At 34.8% G+C, this 25,448-nt stretch overlaps 1 protein-coding gene across 4 annotated transcripts in view; it reads right to left on the bottom strand.

Annotated features, from left to right (window-relative positions):
* Window positions 1–25,448, bottom strand: part of DMXL2 (Dmx like 2) — a 158,706-nt gene that overhangs the window by 79,229 nt on the left and 54,029 nt on the right. For all 4 annotated transcript variants that reach the window (XM_059372826.1, XM_059372824.1, XM_059372825.1 and 1 more), the window contains exons 7-13: window positions 15,253–15,431; window positions 13,376–13,559; window positions 10,071–10,245; window positions 6,039–6,278; window positions 5,276–5,547; window positions 3,533–4,229; window positions 3,064–3,185 (exon numbers count right to left, since the gene is read on the bottom strand). In XM_059372826.1, the coding sequence (XP_059228809.1) occupies window positions 3,064–3,185; window positions 3,533–4,229; window positions 5,276–5,547; window positions 6,039–6,278; window positions 10,071–10,245; window positions 13,376–13,559; window positions 15,253–15,431 (1,869 nt within the window). The remainder of the gene's footprint in view (window positions 1–3,063; window positions 3,186–3,532; window positions 4,230–5,275; window positions 5,548–6,038; window positions 6,279–10,070; window positions 10,246–13,375; window positions 13,560–15,252; window positions 15,432–25,448) is intronic.

The raw sequence follows: 25,448 nt of genomic DNA on the forward strand, positions 1-25,448 counted from the left end.
ATTAATGAAAATAGGGCTAAGAAAAAATGTACATTGGTAAAGGGAAGAGTAGAAGACAGGACAAATTAAGAAATTCCAAGAATGTAGTATCTCAATGCAAAACCACATTGAGATACCACCTTAAACCAGTTAGAATGGCCAAAATCAACAAGACAGTAAACAACAAGTATTGGAGAGGATGTGGAGAAAGGGGAACCCTCTTCCACTGTTGGTGGGAATGCAAGTCAGTGCAGCCACTTTGGAAAACACTGTAGAGATTCCTTAAGAAATTAAAAATAGACCCTACAATTGCACTACTGGCTATTTACCCCAAAGATACTGATGTAGTAAAAAGAAGGGCCATCTTTACCCCAATGTACATAGCAGCAGTGGCCACAGTCACCAAACTGTGGAAAGAACCAAGATGCCCTTCAACGGATGAATGGATAAAGAAGATATGGTCCATATATACAATGGAGCATTATGCCTCCATCAGAAAGGATGAACACCCAACTTTTATATCAACATGGACAGGACTGGAGGAGATTATGCTGAGTGAAATAAGTCAAGCAGAGAGAGTCAATTATCATGGTTTCACTTACTTGTGGAACAGAAGCAACAAAACAGAGAATGCTGGGAGATGGAGAAGAGAAGTGAGCCGGGAGAAATTGGAGGGGGTGACAAACCATGAGAGACTGTGGACTCTGAGAAACAAACTGAATGTTTTGTGGGAGGATGTGGGGTTGGGGGAACCTGGTGATGGGTAGTAAGGAGGGTACGTATTACGTGGAGCACTGGGTGTGGTACATAAACAATGAATTTTGGAACACACGAAAAAAATAAAATTAAATTCATTTAAAAAAAAAGAAATTCCAAGAATGTATCTAACTGCTCTATATAAATTTAAATTTTCTGGAAAAGTAATGCCTGGTTAGTGGGAAATTTTGCAAATGAGTTCAATGAACTTTAGAAGATGTTCTTGGAGAAATCATAGGAAATGTCACACCCAAAATACTAGCAATAGTTAAATGTTTCAATTTTCAAAAAGGAAAACAATATAATGCAAACTAAAGACCGTGATGTCTATTTAGTACAAGGTTTTTAGTCAATAACAGACGTCAGGGTAGGTACATTTAACCTACTATACAGTAAAACAATCATTTAACTTCCTTTTTGACTACACGATATTTGGCAGACAGGGTGTATTTTATTTCAGCAAAACACATGACAGGCTGCCTCATAGAAATCCTAGAGGCAAGCTGAAGAAATATTTCCGACAATAAAAATGGAAAAAAATCTCAAATGTACAATGCTAGGCTCTTTTTTTCAGTCCTATCCTGTTTAACACTTTTATAATTGACTCAGACAAAGATGTGGAAACAACATTCATCAAACAGACTGGTGATATAAGTCATAAGGCAATAACGCAAACAACAGAATCTGGAATCAAAAAGAAACTGAAAGACTAAACCTAGCAAGATGAAATGTAATAATGAAAATAGGCACTCATTTGGGCCACAACTCAAATGCACAAATACGGAATGGCTTAGAGGCATAAAGAAATTTGGGGATATTTAAATGAGAGTCAGCTCAGTATGAATCAACTACAAACAAAGAATCAGCATGATTACCAAAAACACAATAGAATCTAATGAGAGGGGCCATAATACTGCTGTATTCTAGTGGTCCTACAACACCCAGAGTATAAACAAGCTGAAAACTGCTAAGAAGAGTAACCAGAGCCAAATATAAAACAGAATTAGTTTATTGAGGGAGGGAGAGGTTTGGCCTGAGGAAAAAAGTTTCATAGGTTATTAAGACAGTCATCTTCAAATATCTGAAATGATCTCACATGTAAGGAATATTAGACTTTTCCTAAATGGAACCAGGGCTAACAAGCAGAATTTAAGGAATACAAATTTATTTTCGGTATAGCAGTGAGGGTCATTCAAAAGCAGCATGAGCTGCGAGCAGAGGCTCACCCCTCTGAGGCCAGGGGACAGACTGGCAGAAATGTGGTAGAGGGGAATGAAGCATCACATGGCTGGTTTAGACTAAATGACCTATAAAGTATCTTCCAAGTCCATGATTCTAAGATGCTACTTCCTCTATGCCAAGTCTCTGGCTCCAGGCCAAGCAGCTGTACCACCATTCCTGGAGCAAGCCTTACTTATACATGCACTTTCCTGTGTCCACACTTTGAGGCCATTCTCTCACTCCAGCAAAGAGAAAGGATCTTTCTAAACCCTATCCATCTATCAAAAACAAACCTAAATATTGTCCTTACTGAAGACTTCTAGGCCTACCCTCCTACGATCTCTCTCTCCTATGGATTATGGCATACTTCTGGGGCCATCTGTCTGACAATTAGTTACATACCACCCTCAGACACTGCTTCTTCGTGAAACCGTTGTTAAAGCTTTTATTAATAATTTCTCTCCTCAACTAAATCTAAAGCTCCTTAAAGACACACAACGAAACTTATACTCTGTATCCCCTACACTCTGAAGGACACATAGTAGATATTCAAAAATATCTTTGGTTTTCAATACTGGAAACATTTTTGTTAGAACAAGTACTTTATAAAAAGGCATGTATTCAGAGGTAAAGGTAAAATCCACTATTCAAATCTGAATAGTAACTAATATAAGTTGACTTCCAGTTCAGTTACAGAACCACCAGAATAGATACTGCCACCCACTGATAACATATTCTAACCACAGGATTATTTTTTTTAATGGTCAACAAAGCTCAGAAAAGCTCAAATTTTCCAACCTACACAAAGGGCTTGGTAAAGCTGCCTTAGAGCAAAGAAAGATTAACAGAACCAAACTAAAAAGTGAAAAACGTCCAGCAGAAATCAGGATATTTCTCGATAAAAAGGCATATTTACTTCTTTAAATGTAAAATATACTGGTGTGTGATATTGATTCATGTACCTGGAAACACTAAGAAAAGCAAATTTGTCATACAGAGCCCAGAACATGTACTCACTCCCTAAGCACCAACTAAAAGTTCCAGACAAAGTAAAAAGAGAATTCCTTATCAGACTAGATATTTTAATAAAGATCAGGAAATACTTACGGAAGATTCAGGATCTGATAATTCATCCAATAATTTCCTTGCATCTACCACAGCTTGATAGAGTCTCAAATTTTTGCCATCAGAAGCAACAAAGCAAGCACTTGCAGAATTGCAGTATGTGCCTGAGAGAGTAAAGGCCTTGCATTATAAAGATAGTTTATTTTTATTGTTGGCTGAAGGATGAGAAACCTATACACACTTTTCTTTTTAGACACAACCATGGTCCAGAATCATAAATACACATAAAATTAATGGATATAAAATTATTAATGAAAGAAATCAATGGAAAATATGTCATGAGAGGGGGGAAAATTAAAAACAAATTTCTAGAAATTCTAAACATAAGTCTAATGTCTACATTCTCAATACTTGCTAAAAATCCTCCTAATAATGGCAAATATAAAACATTTTGTGTATTTAAAAACAGTTTAAAGGTTTTATTAATTTCAGAATTAAAATGAACACTTACCAAGACAATAGCTGGGAATAAGAGTCGGAAGCCAAGCAACATTAGAGAAGGCTGATGTATGTAAAGAGTTAATTCGAGCCAATTCTGATACTCCTCCAGTGTAGGACAAAGGTCCTATTGGGTCTACACGCCACAGAATAAGCTCACTATATATTGCATTCGGGTCATGAAATGTACGTGTCGCTGCATTTCTAAGAGGTTGTTTTGAGGAACCTTTTGTATGTCTTACAGGATCCATCAATCTACTTACTTTATTGTCTGAGTCCCACTGACAGTCTAATTCAGGAGTCAACAGAGCATTATGATGAGAGGATGTCAGTAACAATGGTAAAACTGAATGACATGCCAAGTCATTGAGGTGAAATCGATGACCACAGTATCTAAATTTGTGAGATACAGTCAGAACCGTGGTAAAGGCAGACTTATCTGCAAAAGTGACTGCCCACTGATTTAAAGAACCATCTATGTGTTTGGAGACCATCATTACTGTAGGAGCTAAAATGTTCATATTTGTAGTGTGTGATCTGGAGTACGATTGTGATCCATGAGGACTGCCTACAGCCATCATCTCTTGGTGTAACAGAGTGTGAGGAGAATCTTTCGTAGCATTTATGCAGGCATACATCATGATATTTTTACTAAGAGAACTCGCATCACCAGAGGGAAATGCAACAGGAATCCGAGAAGAAAAAGAAACCTGAAAAACACGATATGAATTCAATGTAAGTAGTTTTCCTCCTCTCAGAAAGTCTTCCAAAAACACTTCCATTTTCAAGACATCCTAGAAAAGTTATCATTTTCAACTTCTTTCTGGTCTAATTCTTTTCCTCTAAATAGAGGAAAATATCTTATCTCTATAAGATAATATCTTATCTCTATTTGCTGCCCAAAAGAAGCCTGAAAAAAAGAAAAGTTCAAGTGCCTTATTGTATAACTAAATGACCACACCACAAATCTCAATAAAAATAAAGTTCAAGGGGTGCCTGGGTGGCTCAGTGTGTTAAAGCCTCTGCCTTCAGCTCAGGTCATGATCCCAGGGTCCTGGGATCGAGCTCCCCATCGGGCTCTCTGCATCAGGCTCTCTGTTCAGTGGGGAGCCTATTTCTTCCTCTCTCTCTGCCTGCTTCTCTGCCTACTTGTGATCTCTGTCTGTCAAATAAAATCTTTAGGGGCACCTGGGTGGCTCAGTGGGTTAAGCCTCTGCCTTTGGCTCAGGTCATGATCTCAGGGTCCTGGGATGGAGCCTGCATCAGACTCTCTGCCTGCAGGGAGCCTGCTTCCTCCATTCTCTCTCTCTGCCTGCCTCTCTGCCTACTTATGATCTCTCTTTGTCAAATAAATAAATAAAATCTTAAAAAAAAAAAGTTCAAAAAGTTAATAGCTAGACTTAGTTAATAAAACCAGGGGGACAGACCTGAGTCACATTTTTAGGGTAGTTTTATTCAAATTTTATTCAATTTTATTCAAAATTATGTGAATTCCAGGAAAAAAGTCAATGTACATATATATTCAAATACCCAGTACCACATTTCAAAGCCAAATTCATTTTACTTTGAATTAACCAGGTTTATAAAATCTGTGGTCATACATCCCCCTTTGGTAACAAGAATAAGTATTCTCTTCTCAGTTGCCTCTCAAAAACAGAATCTTTTGAATATTTCTGAAAACATGGTAAATCTGAATAGCATCTTTTTTTTTTTTTTTTTTAAGAAATATAGCAACCGCTTCATCAGTAAAATATACCTGGACTTGTCTAAATATTCCAGGATTATATTCATCCAAATACTTTACATGCCACACTAGAAAGGTACCATCTACAGGGTGTATAGTAAAAAGCATATCAGGATTCTTATTCCATTCAGTTAGCAGCATTTCAATCTTCCGATCAAGCAGAACTGTAGGCAGTGGCATTGGTACACTAGGTCGTGAAAAGGTTCTGGGACTTCCCTCTCTTTCTCCATCTTCATGTTCTGACGATCCTGTGCCTGCCTCAGATTCTCTATCCAGGGATAATTCTGAATCAGAAAATAAATTTATCAGTACACACTAATTTATCAATACATACTAATAATATCATAAAAATGCAATCACATACTAGACTATCAACAGCATACTATCTTAAGAAACTATAAATCCCTTCTCCAATTTATGGTCGGGGCAGGGAGGGAATGAGAAAAAACAAAAAAAGAAAATCATTTTATGGTCTGAACTGAAAATTACTATTCTTTCTTACTTTTAGAGAAATCAGAATTTCATTCACATTATCATTATCACTAGCAAAACTAGTGATCCCCCCAAAAGGACAGGGCTTCCAAAGTAGTATATTACTCAAAGCAATACATGTAACAAAAGCATATAGAGCTAGATGGTAGACAGACCACAGTAGATGGTAAGTGACTGGAAAAGTAAAAAAGAAGAGCAGGAAGGAAGGATTATAAACTAAAAGCGGTATCACAAGAAGCTGCTGACTTGCCAAAAAGAAAAAATCTGAACATGCAATACTAACCATGATCTAGTTTCATATGTAGACCCCTCTCTTTTTCCTCCTGTGAACGTTCCTCATCTTCTCTCTCTCCTTCATCACTTTCATGATCTATCTGCTTCTCAGAAAGTTTTCGTAATTGCTGCATAAATATTTCAGTAGATGATGTAAAATGAAACTCTTTGTTGTTTAACCAATGAACCACAAAACCCCCATTTCCATCATCAATGTTAAATACAGTGCCAACCAAGACATTTGGAATATCTGTGGGGAAAAAAAGTTGAGATTTCAATATGAATTTCTTGTGTCTTTAAAAAGATTACCCAGTGCTTCTAAAGCACTTATAAGTTCGTCTTTATAAAGACTAACTCTATACTTACACAGAAAAGGTCAACATAACTCCAGCAGGATTTGTAAAAACTTTAACTGAATTTAATGGTAAAAGTAAATATTAAGAATTAATGGCACATGACTTAAATTACTAATGGAATGAATTTACTAATTTAAAAAACAAATATACCAAATGCGCGAACCTTTATTAAATCCTGGTTTGGGAATGGAGGAACAGAAAAATAAAACATAAAAGTAGCTATAAAAGAATTTTAGATAGGGGCGCCTGGGTGGCTCAGTGGGTTAAAGCCTCTGCCTTTGGCTCAGGTCATGATCTCAGGGTCCTGGGATCGAGCCCCACATCAGGCTCTCGGCTTAGCAGGGAGCCTGCTTCCCCCCTCTCTCTCTCCCTGCCTCTCTGCCTTCTTGTGATCTCTATCTCTCTCTCTCTGTCAAATAAATAAATAAAATATATTTTTAAAAAAGCTTAAAAAAAAGAATTTTAGATAATTGGAGAAATTTAAGTTTAAATATGAACTGGATATTAGAGATTATGAAATAACTACTAATTTTCTTAAATATAATACCAATATTGTGACCATGTGAGAGAATTTCCTTACTCTTAGGAGATACTGTCTGAAGTATGTAAACCTGACATGCCATGCTATACGTAACTTACTTTAAAAGATTAAGAAAGAATTAAACTCACACATGCCCACCCCCAACACACACAGGTATATACAGAGAGAATAAAGCAAATGTGGCAAAATGTCAACAGTTTTTATTCAAAGTAGAAGACATGAAGACATGAAGACTAAGACACCTTAGTATTGTTTCAACCTTTCTAAAATGTTTGAAACTAAAAAGCTGGGAGAAAATAATGCCAAAGAAGAACATGGGAAGACAAGCAAACTTCTAAAGTATATTAGCAGGCTTCCTCCAGTTGGGTTAACTGTGATTCACAAAATAGACTAGTTCATGTAAAATAGTGAAGCTAAAAAAATCAATCTCCTTAATCTCAATTAATATTACAAATAATTCATTCAACAGAAAGCAAAAAGCAAAAATGAAAGCAAAACAAAAAACCACTGTCCTCTGCAAGGTATGAAAGTCTAAAGATAAAATGCACAGGATATTTTTGGTAGTGTTCTGTTAAATAAAGTTCCAAGTTGTTCTTTTTTTCTAATTCCTGGATGACAGTCCTGGGTTTCTGATAAAAATGAAACAAAACATATAAAATAGAATTTATAAATTAGGAATACTATAAAACAATACATCCTCTATTCTTGCTAAAAATGTTTCACCTAAACCTTATCGTGAGCAAATATTCAAACAGCAAGATGCACTAAAAGATAACAGAGAAGTTCTTTGAGAGACTTTTTTTTGACAACTGAGAGGAACTATTGTAGATGAGGAGTTTAAAAGAAATGACAATCAAGTAAATAAAATAGAGTCTATATTTTAATATCAACTATATATTAAATATAATCTTATCCATGTTCCTTAAATACAGTAACAGTATTGTAGTAATGGAGGAAACCTCCTATTTTATTATAAGACACACTTGAACTATTTGGATTATGTCATAAAATATTTAGGAGATGAAGGATAATGTTGGTGACAACTTTACTTTCAAATGACACAGCCAAAAATAAGGGAAGAGGAAGCAGACATACACAAATGGGCAGAAGGGGAGAATAAAAGCAGGCAGGACAAGATAATAACAACTGGTGAATTGGGGTAAAGGTTTATATGGGTATTTGTTAATCTTTGCTTTCAGCTTTAATGTAAACTCTAAAAAGTTTCCTGAAAAAAAGTTGAAGAGGAAAATTATTTGCATTTAGCAATCAATTTGGTCAAACTATGTATTTATATATAGTACAAATACTTTTATGAAATGATTTTCAAAATAGTATGTAGTAGGTTAAAGTAAAAATAGATAAAACTGGCAGAATGATGAAGGTTATTTAGTAAAGATGTTGAAGCTTGTAGCTGGCTGGCTACAAGAACATATCCAGTACTTAGACTCAAATATGTGACAGAAAACCTATCCACAGAGGACAATCCTGTGATCCTATTCTGTTTGATTAGCATAGTGTATACCATTAAAAAGTCAACCTTTCTAAGAAGTGTTGAATTTACTGCATATGATCACTAATTACACTCCACTTGAAGCTAGATCTTCATTATAGTCAATAACTCATGATAGGGTTCTTTTAAAGAAGTTAAAAATTTACAAAAATCTTAAACCACTAACATTTTGAAAACAAGTTAATATTATAATATAATATTATATAATATTATAAATTCAATCTTAGAACAAACGAAATTAGTACATGAACTCAGTAAGTAAAGTAACATTTAACCAGGTAGCAAAGCACTGTCCAATTGAAATAATGCAAAACACAAATGCAAGGCACATAGGCAATATTCATTCTAGTAGCTATATTATAAAAGGTAAAAAAAAAAAAAAAAAAAGAAACAAGTGAACTTAATTGTAATATTTTATTTCAACCTAATATACATAAGATATCATCATTTCAACATGTAATCAATATTAAATAAAATGGTTAATGAGAGATCTTACATTCTTTTACTGTACTAAGTCTTAGAACTCCAGTGTGTACCTTACAGTCTAATTCAATATGGGCTAGCCACATTCATATGCTCAAAGAGCTACATGTAGCTAGTGGCTCCCATACTGGGAAGCCCATATCTAGAGCCACTGTGACAATGGGGCAAATGTCCTAAAGATCACTTGTTTGGAATTCTATTATTGAATATCACCTCTATATAAACAAACATTTCAAAATAAACTCCTCTGCATTCTGAAGCGATATAGTGACTTCCATTTCAATAAATATGACTGCAACTTTACACAAATATAGTTATATCAGCAATGTAATATGAAATTATCTATGTGCCTTTTCATGTTTTTCGTGTACAGAAGAAAACAATGTCCTTAAATAGAAGCTTTCAAATATGCTTTTGCCAACACAATTGCCTCAAAATACTTCTTCTCAACCTCACAGGAGGAAAGGAGCAAAAAAGAAAGTATCAGTGTTAGAAGATAAAAATACCTTTCCCTAAGTGTAGGATAAGAAAGTCTATTTGGCGGGGAGCCTGGGTGGCTCAGCTAGTTAAGCCTCCAACAGCTCAGGTCAGGATCTCATATGAGTTGTGAGAATGAGCCCCAGGTTGGGCTCCCTGCTCAACAGGGAATCTGCCTGAGATTCTCTCCCTTGTCCCCTTCTCTCTCTGCCTCTCTCAAATAAATAAATAGATCTACGGGATTAGAAAATAAGATATGCTGAAATACAAGGAAAACTATGAAAAAATATATTAGATGGTCATTAAGAAAAGTTGAGAAGAAACATTAATGGTGAAAATATAAAAGGGAGGGACATCAATCTAACTAGGCTGCCACCACTTGTGTTCCCATGTTCAACTAAAGCTCCAATTTACTTAGAACCTTGCTCTATATACTAAAAAAAACAGAGTTGCTCAGAAACACTTATTTGCAGTTGTCTCCTGAGAATCACACAATCTCAATTTAAGAAATGGTACTTTATATATTATTTTCCTATTTGAATTAAGAAGTATTTTTAAAGGCAACTTAGAATATTAACATAAAATGAAAAACAGGTTCTATGAGTAGTCCCAATTTTCTATTTATTTATCTTATTTCAGAGTAGGTATAGGAACTAAAACTTTACTGTCCCTTACCTGTGGCAGGATTGATGCTGGCTGCAATGTGGAAATGACACAGCGCATTGGCATGGTGGGAAATGTGTCTCTGAACTTCATGCGTTGCCGTCTGGTCAGGCATTAATTCGGTGTGAGTCACAAGAACAGAAGACCTCCTCTGTCCTTTTCTTAAATTTTTCAAATGGTGTATTGTCTAAAACAGAAAAATAATAGCTAAATCCAACTCTGAAAGTCTAATAAATGCTAATCCAAGTATTTCTGTTTATTAAGGATTTTATAATTTTCTTCTCTGCAAAATCTCAACATTTTTAAAGGAACTACCTTAACTTCAACTGAAGAATTCTGATTATATTCTCCATAGTTTCTGCAAATTTTATAGTTCAAGGCAGAAGTAGTTGCTCATCTATATCTGTAGAAACTTCTATTAAGATTAGGAGTCCAAAGTCTGGGTTTTTGCAGGATAGCCCACCCCTGAGATGAAATTTACTAGTCATAACAGTTTAAAAAAAAAAAAAAAAGCCTGAATCTTCCTACCAGGAAGAAGAGTATTTCTCCCCAAAATTCTCACTAACAACTAAACAGTTACAGCTAAATAATATATTATCTCTGTTATAAAGAAGAAAAATAGAGTACAAAAGTACAGAATAAGGGGAATCTACATAGGTGAGAGGAGCCATGAAAGTGCCGACCTATGGGATTTATTTAAATTGAGGCACTTCCGTAGGATAAAAATTCTCCACTAACATACCCAATGATCTGAACTATTTTAAAAACAAAGTATCTCTACACCATAACCCCAACTCACAGCACTTCCTTACTCTCTCGCTTAACCACCCCCAATACCATGCTTTACAATAATTTCCCATTCTATTTCTTTGTTTTTCACAGTCAGCTAAATAAAATGTGGCAGCCTCTCAGTTCTTTCTGTATTAAAGTAATACATCTGGTCTTTCCTTTCAATTTCCTTTCCTTTCAATTCCCTCACCTCCTTTCATATGGAAAACAGTGTCAGATCTACGTGGCATGTCCTCTACCTCCAGTCTCCCGGCTACGGAGTTGCTTATTTCCTTAATAGGGTTAAGATGGATATAGTATAGACCTGATACACCACAATGTCTGTGAAATTATTTTCATTTGATCTTTAACATTTATCATTACTTTAAATTATTTTGGCAAGGTTGCTGTAATACTGGCTGATTGTTTTTTCCGAAGAACAAAATGTATAAGTACATAAAGTATTACATAGACCTTACAGTTAGGCGTTTCAGACAAAAGGATGGGAAAAACCAAGGCAGCTTATAAATCAGACAATTAGGCTTTTTCTATTAAAAACAATTTTAACATTATTAATTAATAACACTACTAAAAAGGTAGCAAAAATTTGTCAAATCACTAATTATATATGTTTACTTACAACTGCTTTTATTTTATATAGCAATTGGTATTTCAGTTTTACACCTGAAAAGCAATATAACAGGTACCATGGAGGATACAAAGATGTCTCAAAACACCTAGTTTCCAAAAGCTTATATGTAATTTGAAGATAAAATGCCACATAAGTATATAAAAATGACTGTAAACATGTAGTAAATTAAGTACTTTGTCTCACTAAATTTCAACAAATATTAAAATATAATTTTAACTATTCTGCCCTCTGCTTTTAATTTCGTTTATACTTTAAATTTAAAGTATAAATAAATGGTGCCCAATCACAGACAGCATCAAAGTAAGCCTACTTCATATAAAACTTTTAAGGAGTACATCTTCAGCCTACACAACCCAAAAAATATTTCTGCTTGCTGGAACAGCAAAATATTTTGGCTATGCATCCATAAAAATGTTAATGTAAAAGAATAGTGTAAAAACATAATTAGTGATGTAGAGAGATGTTTATAACACATTAAGTATAAAAGGCAAGTTATAAAACATTACTGCATAATATGATCTCAATCTTATAAACAAAGAAAAAATACACATACACACATAACTCGAATCATAACTGGATTCTGAATTCCACATTTTTTCTAATCTAATGTTAGAATAAGCACATATTCTTTCTGTAGCAAGAAGTCACACATGAAGAATTAAGAAAATTAGCAATCTAGGTTTACTTCAATAAATTTCTGATAATTTACAGGTGCCTGGGTGGCTCAGTTGGTTAAGCGACTGCCTTCAGCTCAAGTCATGATCAAGTCCTGCATTGGGCTCCCTGGTCAGCGGGGAGTCTGCTTCTCCCTCCGACCCTCTCCCTTCTCATGCTCTCTCTCTCATTCTCTTTCTCAAATAAATATTTTTTTTAAAAACTATAAAAAATTAAAAATAAATTTCTGATAACTTTTAAAAATGGGTTTATCTCAGGGTGCCTGGTGGCTCAGTGGGTTAAGCCTCTGCCTTCGGCTCAGGTCATGATCTCAGGGTCCTGGGATCAAGCCCGGCATCAGGCTCTCTGCTCAGCGGGGAGCCTGCTTCCCCCCCCTCTCTCTCTGCCTGCCTCTCTGCCTACTTGTGATCTCTCTCTGTCAAATAAATAAAACTCTCTAAAAAAAAAAAAAAAAGTGTTTATCTCATTTCATTACCATAATGGACACAACAGTTTGGATTACCAATAATCTAATTTCATAGGAAGCACATTTATTTCATATATATTGCATTAAAAAATTGGAAAAATTAATCTGCCTTTGAAATAGTAAACTATGGAAATTATAAGCAATTATATAAAAGTCGACTTATGTCTAATTCTTAATCAAAACAGTCATTTTTAATTAGAACACACATGTAAGATTTAATCCTCATGAAACAAAAGTATAACATTTTTTTAAAAGATTTTATCTTATTTATTTGACAGAGAGAGAGATATCACAAGTAGGCAGAGAGAGGGGGAAGCAGGCTCTCCACTGAGCAGAGAGCCTGATGTGGGACTCGATCCTGGGCCCTGAGATCATGACCTGAGCCGCAGGCAGAGGATTAATCCACTGAGCCACCCAGGCACCCAAAACATTTTTAATTACAAAGAGTTTCAGGGTCCTTTATGTGTTGTACTAATCAAAGCTTATTCCTATAGATTTTCATATTTGACACGCAAAATGAAAAAATTAAAATTATACTACTTACCTAGACTACATGTCTGAGATCATTACTATTGTACTTGGTTTCTAAGGGGCATAAGATGAGTTGTCTTACAAGCACAAAACAAATTAGTAAGAATTATTTGTTATTAATTTCATCGTTACTTGTACCAGGTGTACTACCTGCATCCTATCTTATAAATTCCCACCAAACTCACATATCTTCAACATTTATTTCCATTTTATATAATATAGTACCTCAAGAGCATGCTGTATTCTGTCTTTGTGTCTTCCAGCCTGAGTGAGGTTGCTGGCAACACTAGAAGTGGTAGTCTCACAGATCTGCTCACCCAAAAGACAATCTTCTGGTAATACAGTTTCTGCCCAGAGTCGGCAGACGCCATCATGGCATGAAGTTAATAACACATTACAGACAGAACCTCTAATAACAAAGAGAAGTGAACAGAAGTTACTATGAATATCAGTGCCACTGATGAATTAAAGTTTATTAATATTTGGTTCTTCATGTATAAAAATAGCATTAGTGCACAACTAACAGTATGACCAAGAGCAGTTATTTTTCCAGTAATGGTAAGAGATTTATACAGCCTATTTCACACTCTCACCAAACCCCACTGACTACGTGCTTATACTTGCAAGATGGCTGGCTGAATAAAGGGCTGCAATCAGTTGCCATAAAATGGAAACAACCTAGCTGTCCCTGACACTTTGATTCATTAAAACTACACCTTGAATGGCTCAGTTAAATGACAGTACAGTATGCTTCCAACTGCTTAGATGTTATAGTTTGTAGAGAAAGAGAGGTCAGTAGAAGCTTGAAATCATACACAAGTTGTCACTGTGAACGTGAACACTATAAAAACCAGGAAATGGTCTTGATAAAGAGACAGAAGTTTATGCCTGATTACATACATGCTGCTTGAAAACAAGGTTCAGTGGGAATATTGGTATCTTCTAAACAAATGAAAGAGCAAAAAAAAAACCTAATTGTTGCAAATTACAGAATGACCATAAGAAAAGTTCATGAAATATAATTAAACTGCAGGGCTTACAGCACTACTTGTGTCATCCTGTATCATCCTTCTTATAATCACAAGATTATAAACAGGTAAGCAAATGAGCATCTTCAAAATAAAACTGCAAGAAGGATATAATTTCAAACTATAAGTCAATTTCCATTAAGTTAAAATAAGCAAAAATGTTACAATACCAAGCAGCTAAAGTGAATTAACCACTCATTATAAAAGAATAAAAAATCATCCTTCCTTTAAAAAAATAACAAATGTAGAATCCGACTTGGTCAAAGGTACTCTGCAAATGTTTTCAACAGACACAAATAATTTAAGCAGAATAAACTTTTAACTCAGATTCCAAAAACGAATTTCCCATTTACTGAGCATCTCTATAACATATGTTGTATTTCCTATCAGGTGTGAACAGTTCACACATGAAATAACTTTCTCTCAAAAATACAGATTTCTGAGCAAGTTTTTTAATAACTCTATATATGATATAGGAATCATTTATATGAGCTTTTCTGTAGTTTCTTTAATACTTTTAAGAGATGTTGAACATTGAGGAAAAACTTACAACAATTAAATCTTTGAAAAGGTTCTGTTGATGGTCCTAAGAAAAACCTGGTCACTTTACTCACTGAATGATACGCTTTCTTACCATGTATATTATTGACAGTTTATTACTATGTTTATTTTCCCTCAGTGTGTGCTTTCAAACTTGCCAACATTTCCTTCCTGGACTCTTTACTACTGCTGCTACTACTAACAGTATCAGCTAACACAGCCTAAGCCCATACTATGTGCAAAGGCCTGCAGTATTTACATGCACTAGGATAATGAGTCTCACAGCAACCCTCCGAGGAAGGTACAGTTACCTAAGAGAAGGAAACTAAGGCACAGAGAACTTTAGAAATGCAGGCAAATGTTCACAAAGCTAGTAACAGCAGGATTAGAATTCAGGCAGTTAATACCCAGAGCCTATGCTCTTCATTTCCACCAAGTCAATGTACTAAAAAGACCTTTGCTTTTTAGAAATATATAGTATTTTTACAAATACATAAGTAAACACACCAAAGTTATGGGACACATTTGTCTAACCTGGGCATATACTTGCTAGTTTTACGCCATGAGAAACCTGCCACAGCTCGGGGATGTGCCAAATAAACAAAGGAAAATTGGGTAGACGCCTGTCTCCTTTTCACTTCTTGATGATCCTGAGGTATAATTGAGGATTTCCAGCCAGTCATAGGATACCATACTTTCAAAAGACAATCATCCTGCAAAAATACATATGTCAATATAAAATTAATCTGAACATAACACAATTCAAAGTGTAAGTAATTTAGTAATTAAGAGAACCTTTAAAAATTAAGCTATCTGTAAAAACTAACATGTGAGCTTTATATAGCACAAACTCCAAGCGTAATGTTCATTCCCCTAAAGGATACTACTCTTGAAAAATAGTTTTCTCATTATCAATCTCCTCTGCACATAATGGTGGTTTTCAAATAGAGACTGAAGCCAAAATCCTTCATTTAAACATAGAGAGGTCACTGCAGAGAAGATTCCGAAATCAGATGCCATTGGATAAAATAAGAAAGAGGCCATATTATTAGTCACTGTTAACATTCTCTCTCCTTTTTTGAAGACAGCTCTAAAAGTGAAACCAATCCTTTTTAAATATGAGCTGCTTCTTAGACATTATGTCAGGAATCAGCAAACTTTCCTTGTGAAAGGCCAGACAGTATGGAAGGCTTTGTGGACCACATAGTGCCTCCTTGTTTGTTTGGTTTTTTTCTTACAACCTTTTAGGAACATAAAAACCATAGTTCTCTAATCTCCACACTAAATGAAGTGAATGCACTTAGAGAGTTGTTAGGAATCATTTTTATGCCCACTTAAATAAGATATTATAAACTTAACAATAGGTACTGACTTTATCATTTTACTTAATTCTAAGAATTTTGTTAAAGGCCAGAACAGGAACATCTGGGTGGCTCAGTCAGTTAATCATCTGCCTTTGGGTCAGGTCATGATCCCAAGGTCCTAGGATCAAGTCCTGCATCCAGTTCCTTGCTCAGCAGGGAGCCTGCTTCTCCCTCTGCCTGCTTCTCCCTCTGCCTGCTGCTCCACCTGCTTGTGCTCTCTCTCACTCCCTCGCTCTCTCTAACAAATAAATAAATAAAGGAGGGAACATATTGTCTGGATGGAGCACTGGATGTGCTGCATAAACAATGAATCTTGGAACACTGAAAAAATAAAATAAAATTTAAAAAAATAAATTAAAAAGGCCAAAATAATTTTATCTTATTTAACAGAAAGCATCTACTTTATAGTGCTTTATCCTCAATACTGAATAGAGTCTTATGGGAAATAATACAATATCATCCGTGCAAAAATCTCACTCTAAGAAACAATGAAATTATGTAATTATGTATTCCTGGAAAGTGCGTGTAGGTCCAAACACTATCATCTACGCTAGACAAACATTTCTGGGTTTTACCATCTTGGTACTCATTTTCAGTTTATATTACATAATGTATGTTTCCACTAAGGTCTCATTTATTTGTATATTTGAATTATACAGCAAATCTCTTTAAGGGCTTACTCTGAGACAACCACTTAACGATGTACTAGTTGCTTTCTTCCAAGTACTTTCTTCAACTTAGCATTATTTTCACCTAACCTAATTTACTGCATAATATAGCAGTGGCTTCAGGCCATATACTATAAAAACCATAGAGACACCTCAGAAACCCCTGAGCCTTCATAAAGAAAAGGCAGAGTGCCTCCCTGAACATGTGGCAATTCTAGTCCCTCTCTCCTATACCACCAGCAATCCCTCACTCAAATGGAGCAGTCCCATTTTCATCTATTAGTGCCTAAAATTAAAACCACACAAAAGTGAATTAGAAATCATTAACAGAAATACAGCTAGAAAATTTCCAAATTAGAAAAGTAAAATTGTCTTTATTCACAAAATCCTAAAGAATCTACAAAAACAAAATTATACCTGATAACAAGACCGTAAGACTAAAGATCAAAACTCAAACAGCAATTCTCTTTCTACATATTAGAAAAAATTGGAAATATAATTTGTTTAAATACCTTTTACATTAGGAAGATAACAAATCAGGAATAGTACATGTATGCTAAGAACTACAAAACACTGCTAAGAGAACAAAAACCTAAATAAAAAGAGAAACATACCATCTTCAGGGATGTGAAATACAAATGTTATTGATTCAATTCTTCCCAAACTAATCTATAAAGATTTAATGTGAACACAGCCAAAAATCACAGCAAGCTTTTTGGTAGAAACTGACTGCCTTATTCTAAAATTTGTATGACATCAAAGAAACAATACCACCAAAAATACGTATTTTAAAGATTTTATTTATTTGAGAGAGAGAGCATGAATGAATGAGAAAAGTAGACGAGAGGGACGAGCAGAATGCATGCTGAGCAGGGAGCCCAATGTGGGGCTTGATCCCACAGCTCTGAGATCATGCTCTGAGCCAAAAATCAAGAGTCTAAGATACTCAATGACTGAGCCACCCATGCACCCCCCCAAAAAAATTTTTTTTAAGAAAAAACAAAGTTAGGGCGCCTGGGTGGCTCAGTTGGTTGGACGACTGCCTTCGGCTCAGGTCATGATCCCGGAGTCCCGGGATCGAGTCCCGCATCGGGCTCCCAGCTCCATGGGGAGTCTGCTTCCCTCTCTGACCTTCTCCTCGCTCATGTTCTCTCTCACTGTCTCTCTCTCAAGTAAATAAATAAAATCTTAAAAAAAAAAAAAAAAAGAAAAAACAAAGTTAGAGGACTTACACCACCCAATTTCATAACTTACTAGAAAGTTAGGGAAGGTAGGAAAGATGGTGTCCTGACCTTAACCTCCTCTGACAGACATGCCAAAGCAACAACTATATGTATAGCAACTCTAAAGACAACTTGAAGACTAGCAAAACAGATCTTCCACAGATAATCATAGAGAGGGTCACAATGAAAAATGTAGAAAGGGCAGAGACTTGACTAGAAAGAAATGACGTTGAAGAAATACTAGCTGAAAACCTCCCTGACCTGGGGAAAGAAAACAGATATCCAGACCCACAAAACAAAAAAAAAGTCCCAAACAAGATGAACCCAAGGAGGTCCACACCAAGATACATAACAATTAAAATGGCAAAAATTAGAGATAAAGAATCATAAAAGCAGCAAAGAAAAACAGTTGCATACAAGAGAAACCCAAGGTTATCAGCTGCCTATTTAGCATAAATTCTGCAGCCCAAAAGAAAGCAGCATGATATATTCAGAGTGCTGAAAGGAAAAAACCTACAACCAAGAATACTCCACCAGGCAAGATTATTCAGAATTAAAAGAGAGAAAAAATCTTCCCAGACAAATAAAAGTTAAAAAAGAGTTCATCACCACTGAAACAGCCTCATAAGAAACAGTGAGAGAACTCTTGAAGTGGAAAGAAAAGGCTATAATTAGAAAAAAGAAAATTATAGTGGCACATAGGTGGCTCAATCAATTTAACCGTCTGACTCCTGGTTTCAGCTCAGCTCATGATCTCAGGGTTATGAGATTGAGCCCCATGTCAGGGTCCATGCTGGTTGTGAAGCCCACCCGGGATTCTCTCTATCCCTCTCCCACTGCCCCACCCACATGCTTTATCTCAAAAAAAAACTAAAAACAAAAACCATAATAAGACCAAAAAAAAAAGAGGATTACACAGTAATAAACGTTTCAATCCAACAAGAGAATACAACAATTGTAAATATCTATGCACCCAATATAGGAGCACTAAATATATAAGGCAAGTATTAACAGACAAAAATGGAGGAATTGACAGTAACACCGTAATAGTAGAGGACTTAAATATCCCACTTGTGTTAATGGATAGGTCATCCAGAAAGAAAATCAATTAGGAAACCGTGACTTTGAACAACACATCAAACCATATGGACTTAACAGATATATGTAGAACCATCCACCCAAAAAACAGCAAAATACACATTCTATTCAAGTACACATGGAACATTTTCTAGGATAGATCATGTTAGGCCACAAAACAAGTTTTTAAATAAATCTGAGAAGACTGAAATATGTCAAGCATCTTTTCTGACCACAAGAGTATGAACTAGAAATCGATTACAAAAAAAACCCAAAAAACCCAAAATCCTGGGGGAGGGGGTGGTTAAAGAAAAACACAGATTAAACAAAAACAACAGGCCACTAAACAACCAATGGATCAATGAAAAATCAAAGAGGAAATCAAAAAAAATACATGGAGACAAATAAAAATGAAATACAATGGTTCAAAATCTGGAGGTTGCAGCAAAAGCAGTTCTAAGAGGAAAGTCTGAAAGATACAAGTGTACCTCAAGAAACAATCAGAATCTCTTAACCTTGCAACTAAGGAAACTAGAAATAGACGAACAAAGCCCAAGATGAATGGAAGAAAGGAAATAATAAAGATCAGAGCATAAACAAGTGAAATCAAGACTAAAAAAGTATGGTAAAGATCAATTGAGACTAAGATCTGGTTCTTTGAAAAGATATACTTATTAAGCCTTTAGCCAGACTAATCAAAGAAAAAAAAATGACTTAAAATCAGAAATGAAAAAGAAATTACAACAAACACCACAATAATACAAAAAAAATTACAGCTTACCACAAAAAAAAAATTATATGCCAAGAAATTAAACAACCTAGGAAAAAAATGGATAAATTCCTAGAAACATCAACCTCCTAAGACTGAATCATCAAGAAATGAAAATATCTGAGCAGACCAATTACTAGTAATTAGGTTGAACTGGTAATAAAAAAAAAAATCCCAACAAACAAAAGTCCAGTGCCAGATGGCTTCACAGGTGAATTCTACCAAATATTTAATACTTCTCAAAGTAGTACACCTGGATGGCTCAGTTGGTTAAGCAACTGCCTTCAGCTCAAGTCGTAATCCTGGAGTCTGGTACTGAGTCCTACATCGGGCTCCCCGTTCAGCAGGGAGTCTGCTTCTCCCTCTGAGCCTTCCCCTTCTCATGCTCTCTCTCTCTCAAATAAATAAATAAAATCTTAAAAAATATATTTAAAAAAAAATTTCTCAAAGTATTCCAAAAAATAGGAGAGAGAGAAATCCTTCCAAATTCATTCTATGAGGCCAGCATTACCCCGATACCAAAACCAGACAAAAACACACATACACACTCACAAAGAAAATTACAAAAAATAATGTTATACAACACTAGGGGAAAAAAAATTACAGAGCAATAACCCTGATGAATATAGATGCAAAATCCTCCACAAAATCTTATCAAACCAATTTAAAAACAAATTAAAAGAATCATTCACCAAAATCAAGTAGTATTTATTCTAGGGATACAAGGATGGTTTGATTTATGCAAATTAATCAACATGATACATTTCATGAACAAAATGAAGGATAAAATTCCTAAGAGCATCTCAATAGGTGCAGAGAAAGCATGTACCAAATATCCATTCCTGATAAAAACTTTAAACAAAGTGGTATATAGGGAACATTCCTCAACATTATAAAAGCTGTATATGACAAACCTACAGTCAATATCATACTCAATGATAAAAAGCTAAAAGTTTTCCCCTAAGATCAGAAACAAAACAAAATGCCCACTCTTGCCATTATTATTCAGCACAGTACTAGAACCATAGCAATCAGACAAGAAAAAGAAAGGAAAGGAATTTTCAAGTAAAATGTTACTATTTTCAGATGATCTACTACTTACAAAAAACCCTAAGAAGACTCTACCAAAAAACTGTTAGAATTAATGAATCCAGTTAAGTTGGAGAATACAAAATCAAAATATAGAAGTCTGTTGCATTTCTATACACTAATAATAAAAGAACAGAGAAACTAAGAAAATAATCTCATTAACTGCATCAAAAAGAATAAAATACCCAGGAATAAATTAATCAAAAGGTGAAAGACCTGCACACTGAAAACTGTAAGACCCTGAAGAAATAAATTAAAAAAGACAAAAACAAATGGAAAGGGGCGCCTGGGTGGCTCAGTGGGTTAAGCCGCTGCCTTCGGCTCAGGTCATGATCTCAGAGTCCTGGGATCGAGTCCCGCATCGGGCTCTCTGCTCGGCAGAGAGCCTGCTTCCCTCTCTCTCTCTCTGGCTGCCTCTCTGTCTACTTGTGATTTCTCTCTGTCAAATTAATAATAAATAAAATCTTTAAAAAAAAAAAAAACAAATGGAAAGATACACCATATTCATGGATTGGAAGAATACTATTAAAATGTCTACACAACCGAAAGCAATCTAGATTCAATTAAATCTTTATCAAAATATCAGTACTTTTTTTCACTGAATTAGAACAAAAGATCCTAAAATTTATATGGACCTGTAAAAGACTGAATAGTCAAAGCAATCTTGAGAAAGTCTATAAATCTGTCTAGACTCACTTAACTTAAAATATACATTTTATTTATATAAAATATATTAAAGTATATATCAAGATATTAATATATTTATTAATGTAGTATATTAAGTATAATAAAGAATATCAACAAAGTTAATATACTATTTTAATATGTTAATTATATTAATACCTTTTATATAATTACATAAAATATAACTATATAAAATTAATGTATTAGTTATATAGTTAATATACACAGTTATATGTTAATATAGTTAATGTGCTATATTAATATAATGTATTGAGTATATTTATATAAAATATATTTGGTGTATATTAAGTTATACACTTGAAATATACATTTTATCTTAACTATATTTCAATAAATTATAAAAAGGAAACAACAGGACAAGATTTATGTACAAGTTTGTTCATTTTTCATAGCAATAGAAAAATCAGAACCACTTAATGTTCATTAATAAAATTCATTAAATCAGAACCACTTAATGTTAATTAATCAAGTTAAAATATAGTATATTCATTCATATAATGAAAAATTATGTCACCGTTAAAAAGAATACACATTTAAAGAATATGACCTAATTTGAGTATGTGTGCATATATGGGTGGTTTACAAAGACATCAAAAAGTCTGAAAGAATATATATTGAACAGAAAACAGTAACCTTTTTTATTGAAAGACTATTTGGAAGGGGATTTTCATTTTCTCTGCATGTCTTTTTATCATAAATACATATCTTATTTAAAAAGTAAAGATATTTCCACTTTAAAGAAGGAAGAAGTTTAAGAAGCCAATCCTTAAATAACCAAAACAATGAATCTAGGAACAGAGAAGTGCTTTCAAGAGGAAGAAAAGCTTCTGGAAACATTCTGTAGGCTTCTCCTTTCCTTCCTGCCAAAATCATCCTTCTCAAAAATTCTTTTTTTTTCTTCTCTCTTTTTTTCTTCTCAAAAATTCTTATCCAAGCCCTAAAATTATGATTTTACTAAAGATCATAATCCTCTATTAAGAAAAAAATTTTCTGGGGACGCCTGGGCTCAGTTGGTTAAGCGGCTGCCTTCGGCTCAGGTCATGATCCCAGCGTCCTGGAATCGAGTCCCACATCGGGCTCCTTGCTCAGCAGGGAGCCTGCTTCTCCCTCTGCCTCTGCCTGCCTGTCTGCCTGTGCTTGCTCGCTCTCTCTCCCTCTATCACTGACAAATAAATAAATAAATAATCTTTAAAAAAAATTTTTTTCTGAAGAAAATAGTATTTTATTTTTTTAATTTTTTAAAAAGATTTTATTTATTTTCGAGTTAGAGAGACTGCAAACAGGGAGGGAAGGAGAGGGTGAGTGGGAGGAAGGAAGAAAGAATCTCAAGGACTCTCACGCGGACTCCGCATAGAGTGCAGAGCCCGATAGAGAGCTTGATCTCAGGGCTCTGAGATGATAACCTGAGCTGAAACCAAGAGTCAGATGCTTAACCAACTGAGCCACCCAGGCACTCCAAGAAAAGAGTGTTTTAAATAATTTTCAAATTTTATAAAATAACCAAGTGTTTTAGAAAATGTTCAGATATAAACCTCATAAACAAACAATTTAAATAAATACAGCAAACAAAATTGAAAAAAAATAATTCTTGAGTTGAAGGTGTAATCAGGTATACCTTGTGGTGGAAAAAAGGCTCTTGAACAAATAAGATTTTAAAGCTCAGATAAAAAGTTAAAATACTATTTTTTAAGATTTTATTTATTTATTTGACAGAGAGAAAGAAAGCACAGGCACGGAAGCCCCAGAGGGAGAGGAAGGGGCGAAGCAAGCTCCTTCCTGAGCAGGGAGCCTGATGTGGGACTCAATCCCAGGACCCTGAGATCATGACCCGCCCGAGCCAAAGGCAGATGCTTAGCCAAATGTGCCACCCAGGTGTCCCAAAAGTTAAAATACTATGAAGTCCAAGAAAATTTAATTTACCACACTTATAAAAAATAGATCTTACTAGCAAAAGTGCTCAATGAATGGAAACATTAAAAATCCTGAAGGTAACTGAATGGGTGCCACAACACCTGAAATGAAATCCTGAAATACATAGCAGAAACGGTGAAAATGATTTCTAGTGGTAGATGACACACTTACCATCTGCTTCATCAAGTCAGACAAACTTGGCTTTATTAACAGAGGCAGAACAGATTGTGGTGGGGGGGTGGGGGTGGGGGGAATGCCAACATTACCAAGTTATTCTCTGTTCTTTTTTCAAAATCTTAATTAGACATGGTATCTTCTGAAAAATGTGAGGAAATAAGCTTTTTAAACCTGTGATGCATTTTATTAACCTCCAAAGTATCCCTACCAGTAAGGCATTCTTTTCTTTCCATTTGAATTACAGAACACTTAGCTCTTAGGAAAACTGAAGAATTTTAATGCAAGGAAAACTGAGTATTACTTGTGGAAAAAATACTCAACAGTCCATTGCTAAAGCTACTGTAATAAAAATTCAAAGAAAGATACTGAGCATTATGGAACAGGTAAACTGAACCACCTTCAAGGAGCTTAAAATCTAGATATCCCATTTAAGAAGATGTAGTTTTAGCCTTATTACTCAGTTGTGTACTTATTACTTAGTTACTACTAATTACTCAGTTTCTACTCAATAGAAAGGCATCTTTTTGATTCATTAGAGATGAGAGTTCAAATTCAGTAGATGGTCCAACAATGAACACTAATCATCTTACATGGGTCAGTAGTAGTTTTTAATGTACCACATGACCCTGTCAAAAGACCACACATCCGGGGCCCCTGGGTGGCTTAGTGGGTTAAAGCCTCTGCCTTTGGCTCAGGTCATGATCCCAGGGTCCTAGGATTGAGCCCCGCATCGGGCTCTCTGCTCAGTAGGGAGCCTGCTTCCTCCTCTCTCTCTCTGCCTGCTTCTCTGCCTACTTGTGATCTCTGTCAAATAAATAAATAAATAAAATCTTTAAAAAATAAATAAATAAATTTTTTAAAAAAGACCACACATCCTAAAGCAGTCTCAAAGTTCAGCCAGTTGTGACACACAGCTGAGGCAAATATAACACACTGAGTAAGCAAAGAGAGATAATTAGATACATTAAGATTAATGGGGGAGTATTCAAAAAAAATAAAAGATGAAGGAAAATTCGTTCTTATGAAGCCAGCAGTACCCTGACACCAAATCCAGATAAAGACACCACAAAAAAAGAAAACTACAGGCCACTAACTCTGATGAACAGAGATGTAAAAATCCTCAATAAAATATTAGCAAACCAAATCCAAGACTACATTTAAAAAGTCATTCACCCCAATGAAGTGGGATTTATCCCAGGGATGCAAAGGTGGTTTAATATTCACAAACCAATGTGATATATCTCATTAACAAGAGAAACAACAAAAATCATATGATAATCTCAACAAATACACAAAAAGCATTTTGACAAAGTATAATATGCATTCATGATAAAAACCCTCAACAAAGTCGGTCTGGAAGGAACATACCTCAACAAAAAAAGGTATATGAAAAAATAAATAAATAAATAAGTGAAGGCTATATATGAAAAACCCATAGCTAACATCATGCTCAACAGTGAAAACCTGAGAGATCTTCCTTTAAGATCAGGAACAAGACAAGGATGTCCACTCTCACTTTTATTCAACATAATACTATAAGTTCTAGCCACAGCAATCAGACAAGAAAAAGAAAGAAAAGGTATTCAAATTGGTAAGAAAGAAGTAAAATTTTCACTATTTACAAATGACATGATACTATCTATAGAAAACCCTAGAGTCTATGAAAAAAACTACTAAACTGATAAATGGCTTCAGTAAAATCGCAGCATACAAAATTAATATACAGAAATTTGTTGCATTTCCATAT

Source organism: Mustela nigripes, chromosome 13 (genome assembly GCF_022355385.1).
Source record: "Mustela nigripes isolate SB6536 chromosome 13, MUSNIG.SB6536, whole genome shotgun sequence".
Classification (NCBI taxonomy): domain Eukaryota; kingdom Metazoa; phylum Chordata; class Mammalia; order Carnivora; family Mustelidae; genus Mustela; species Mustela nigripes.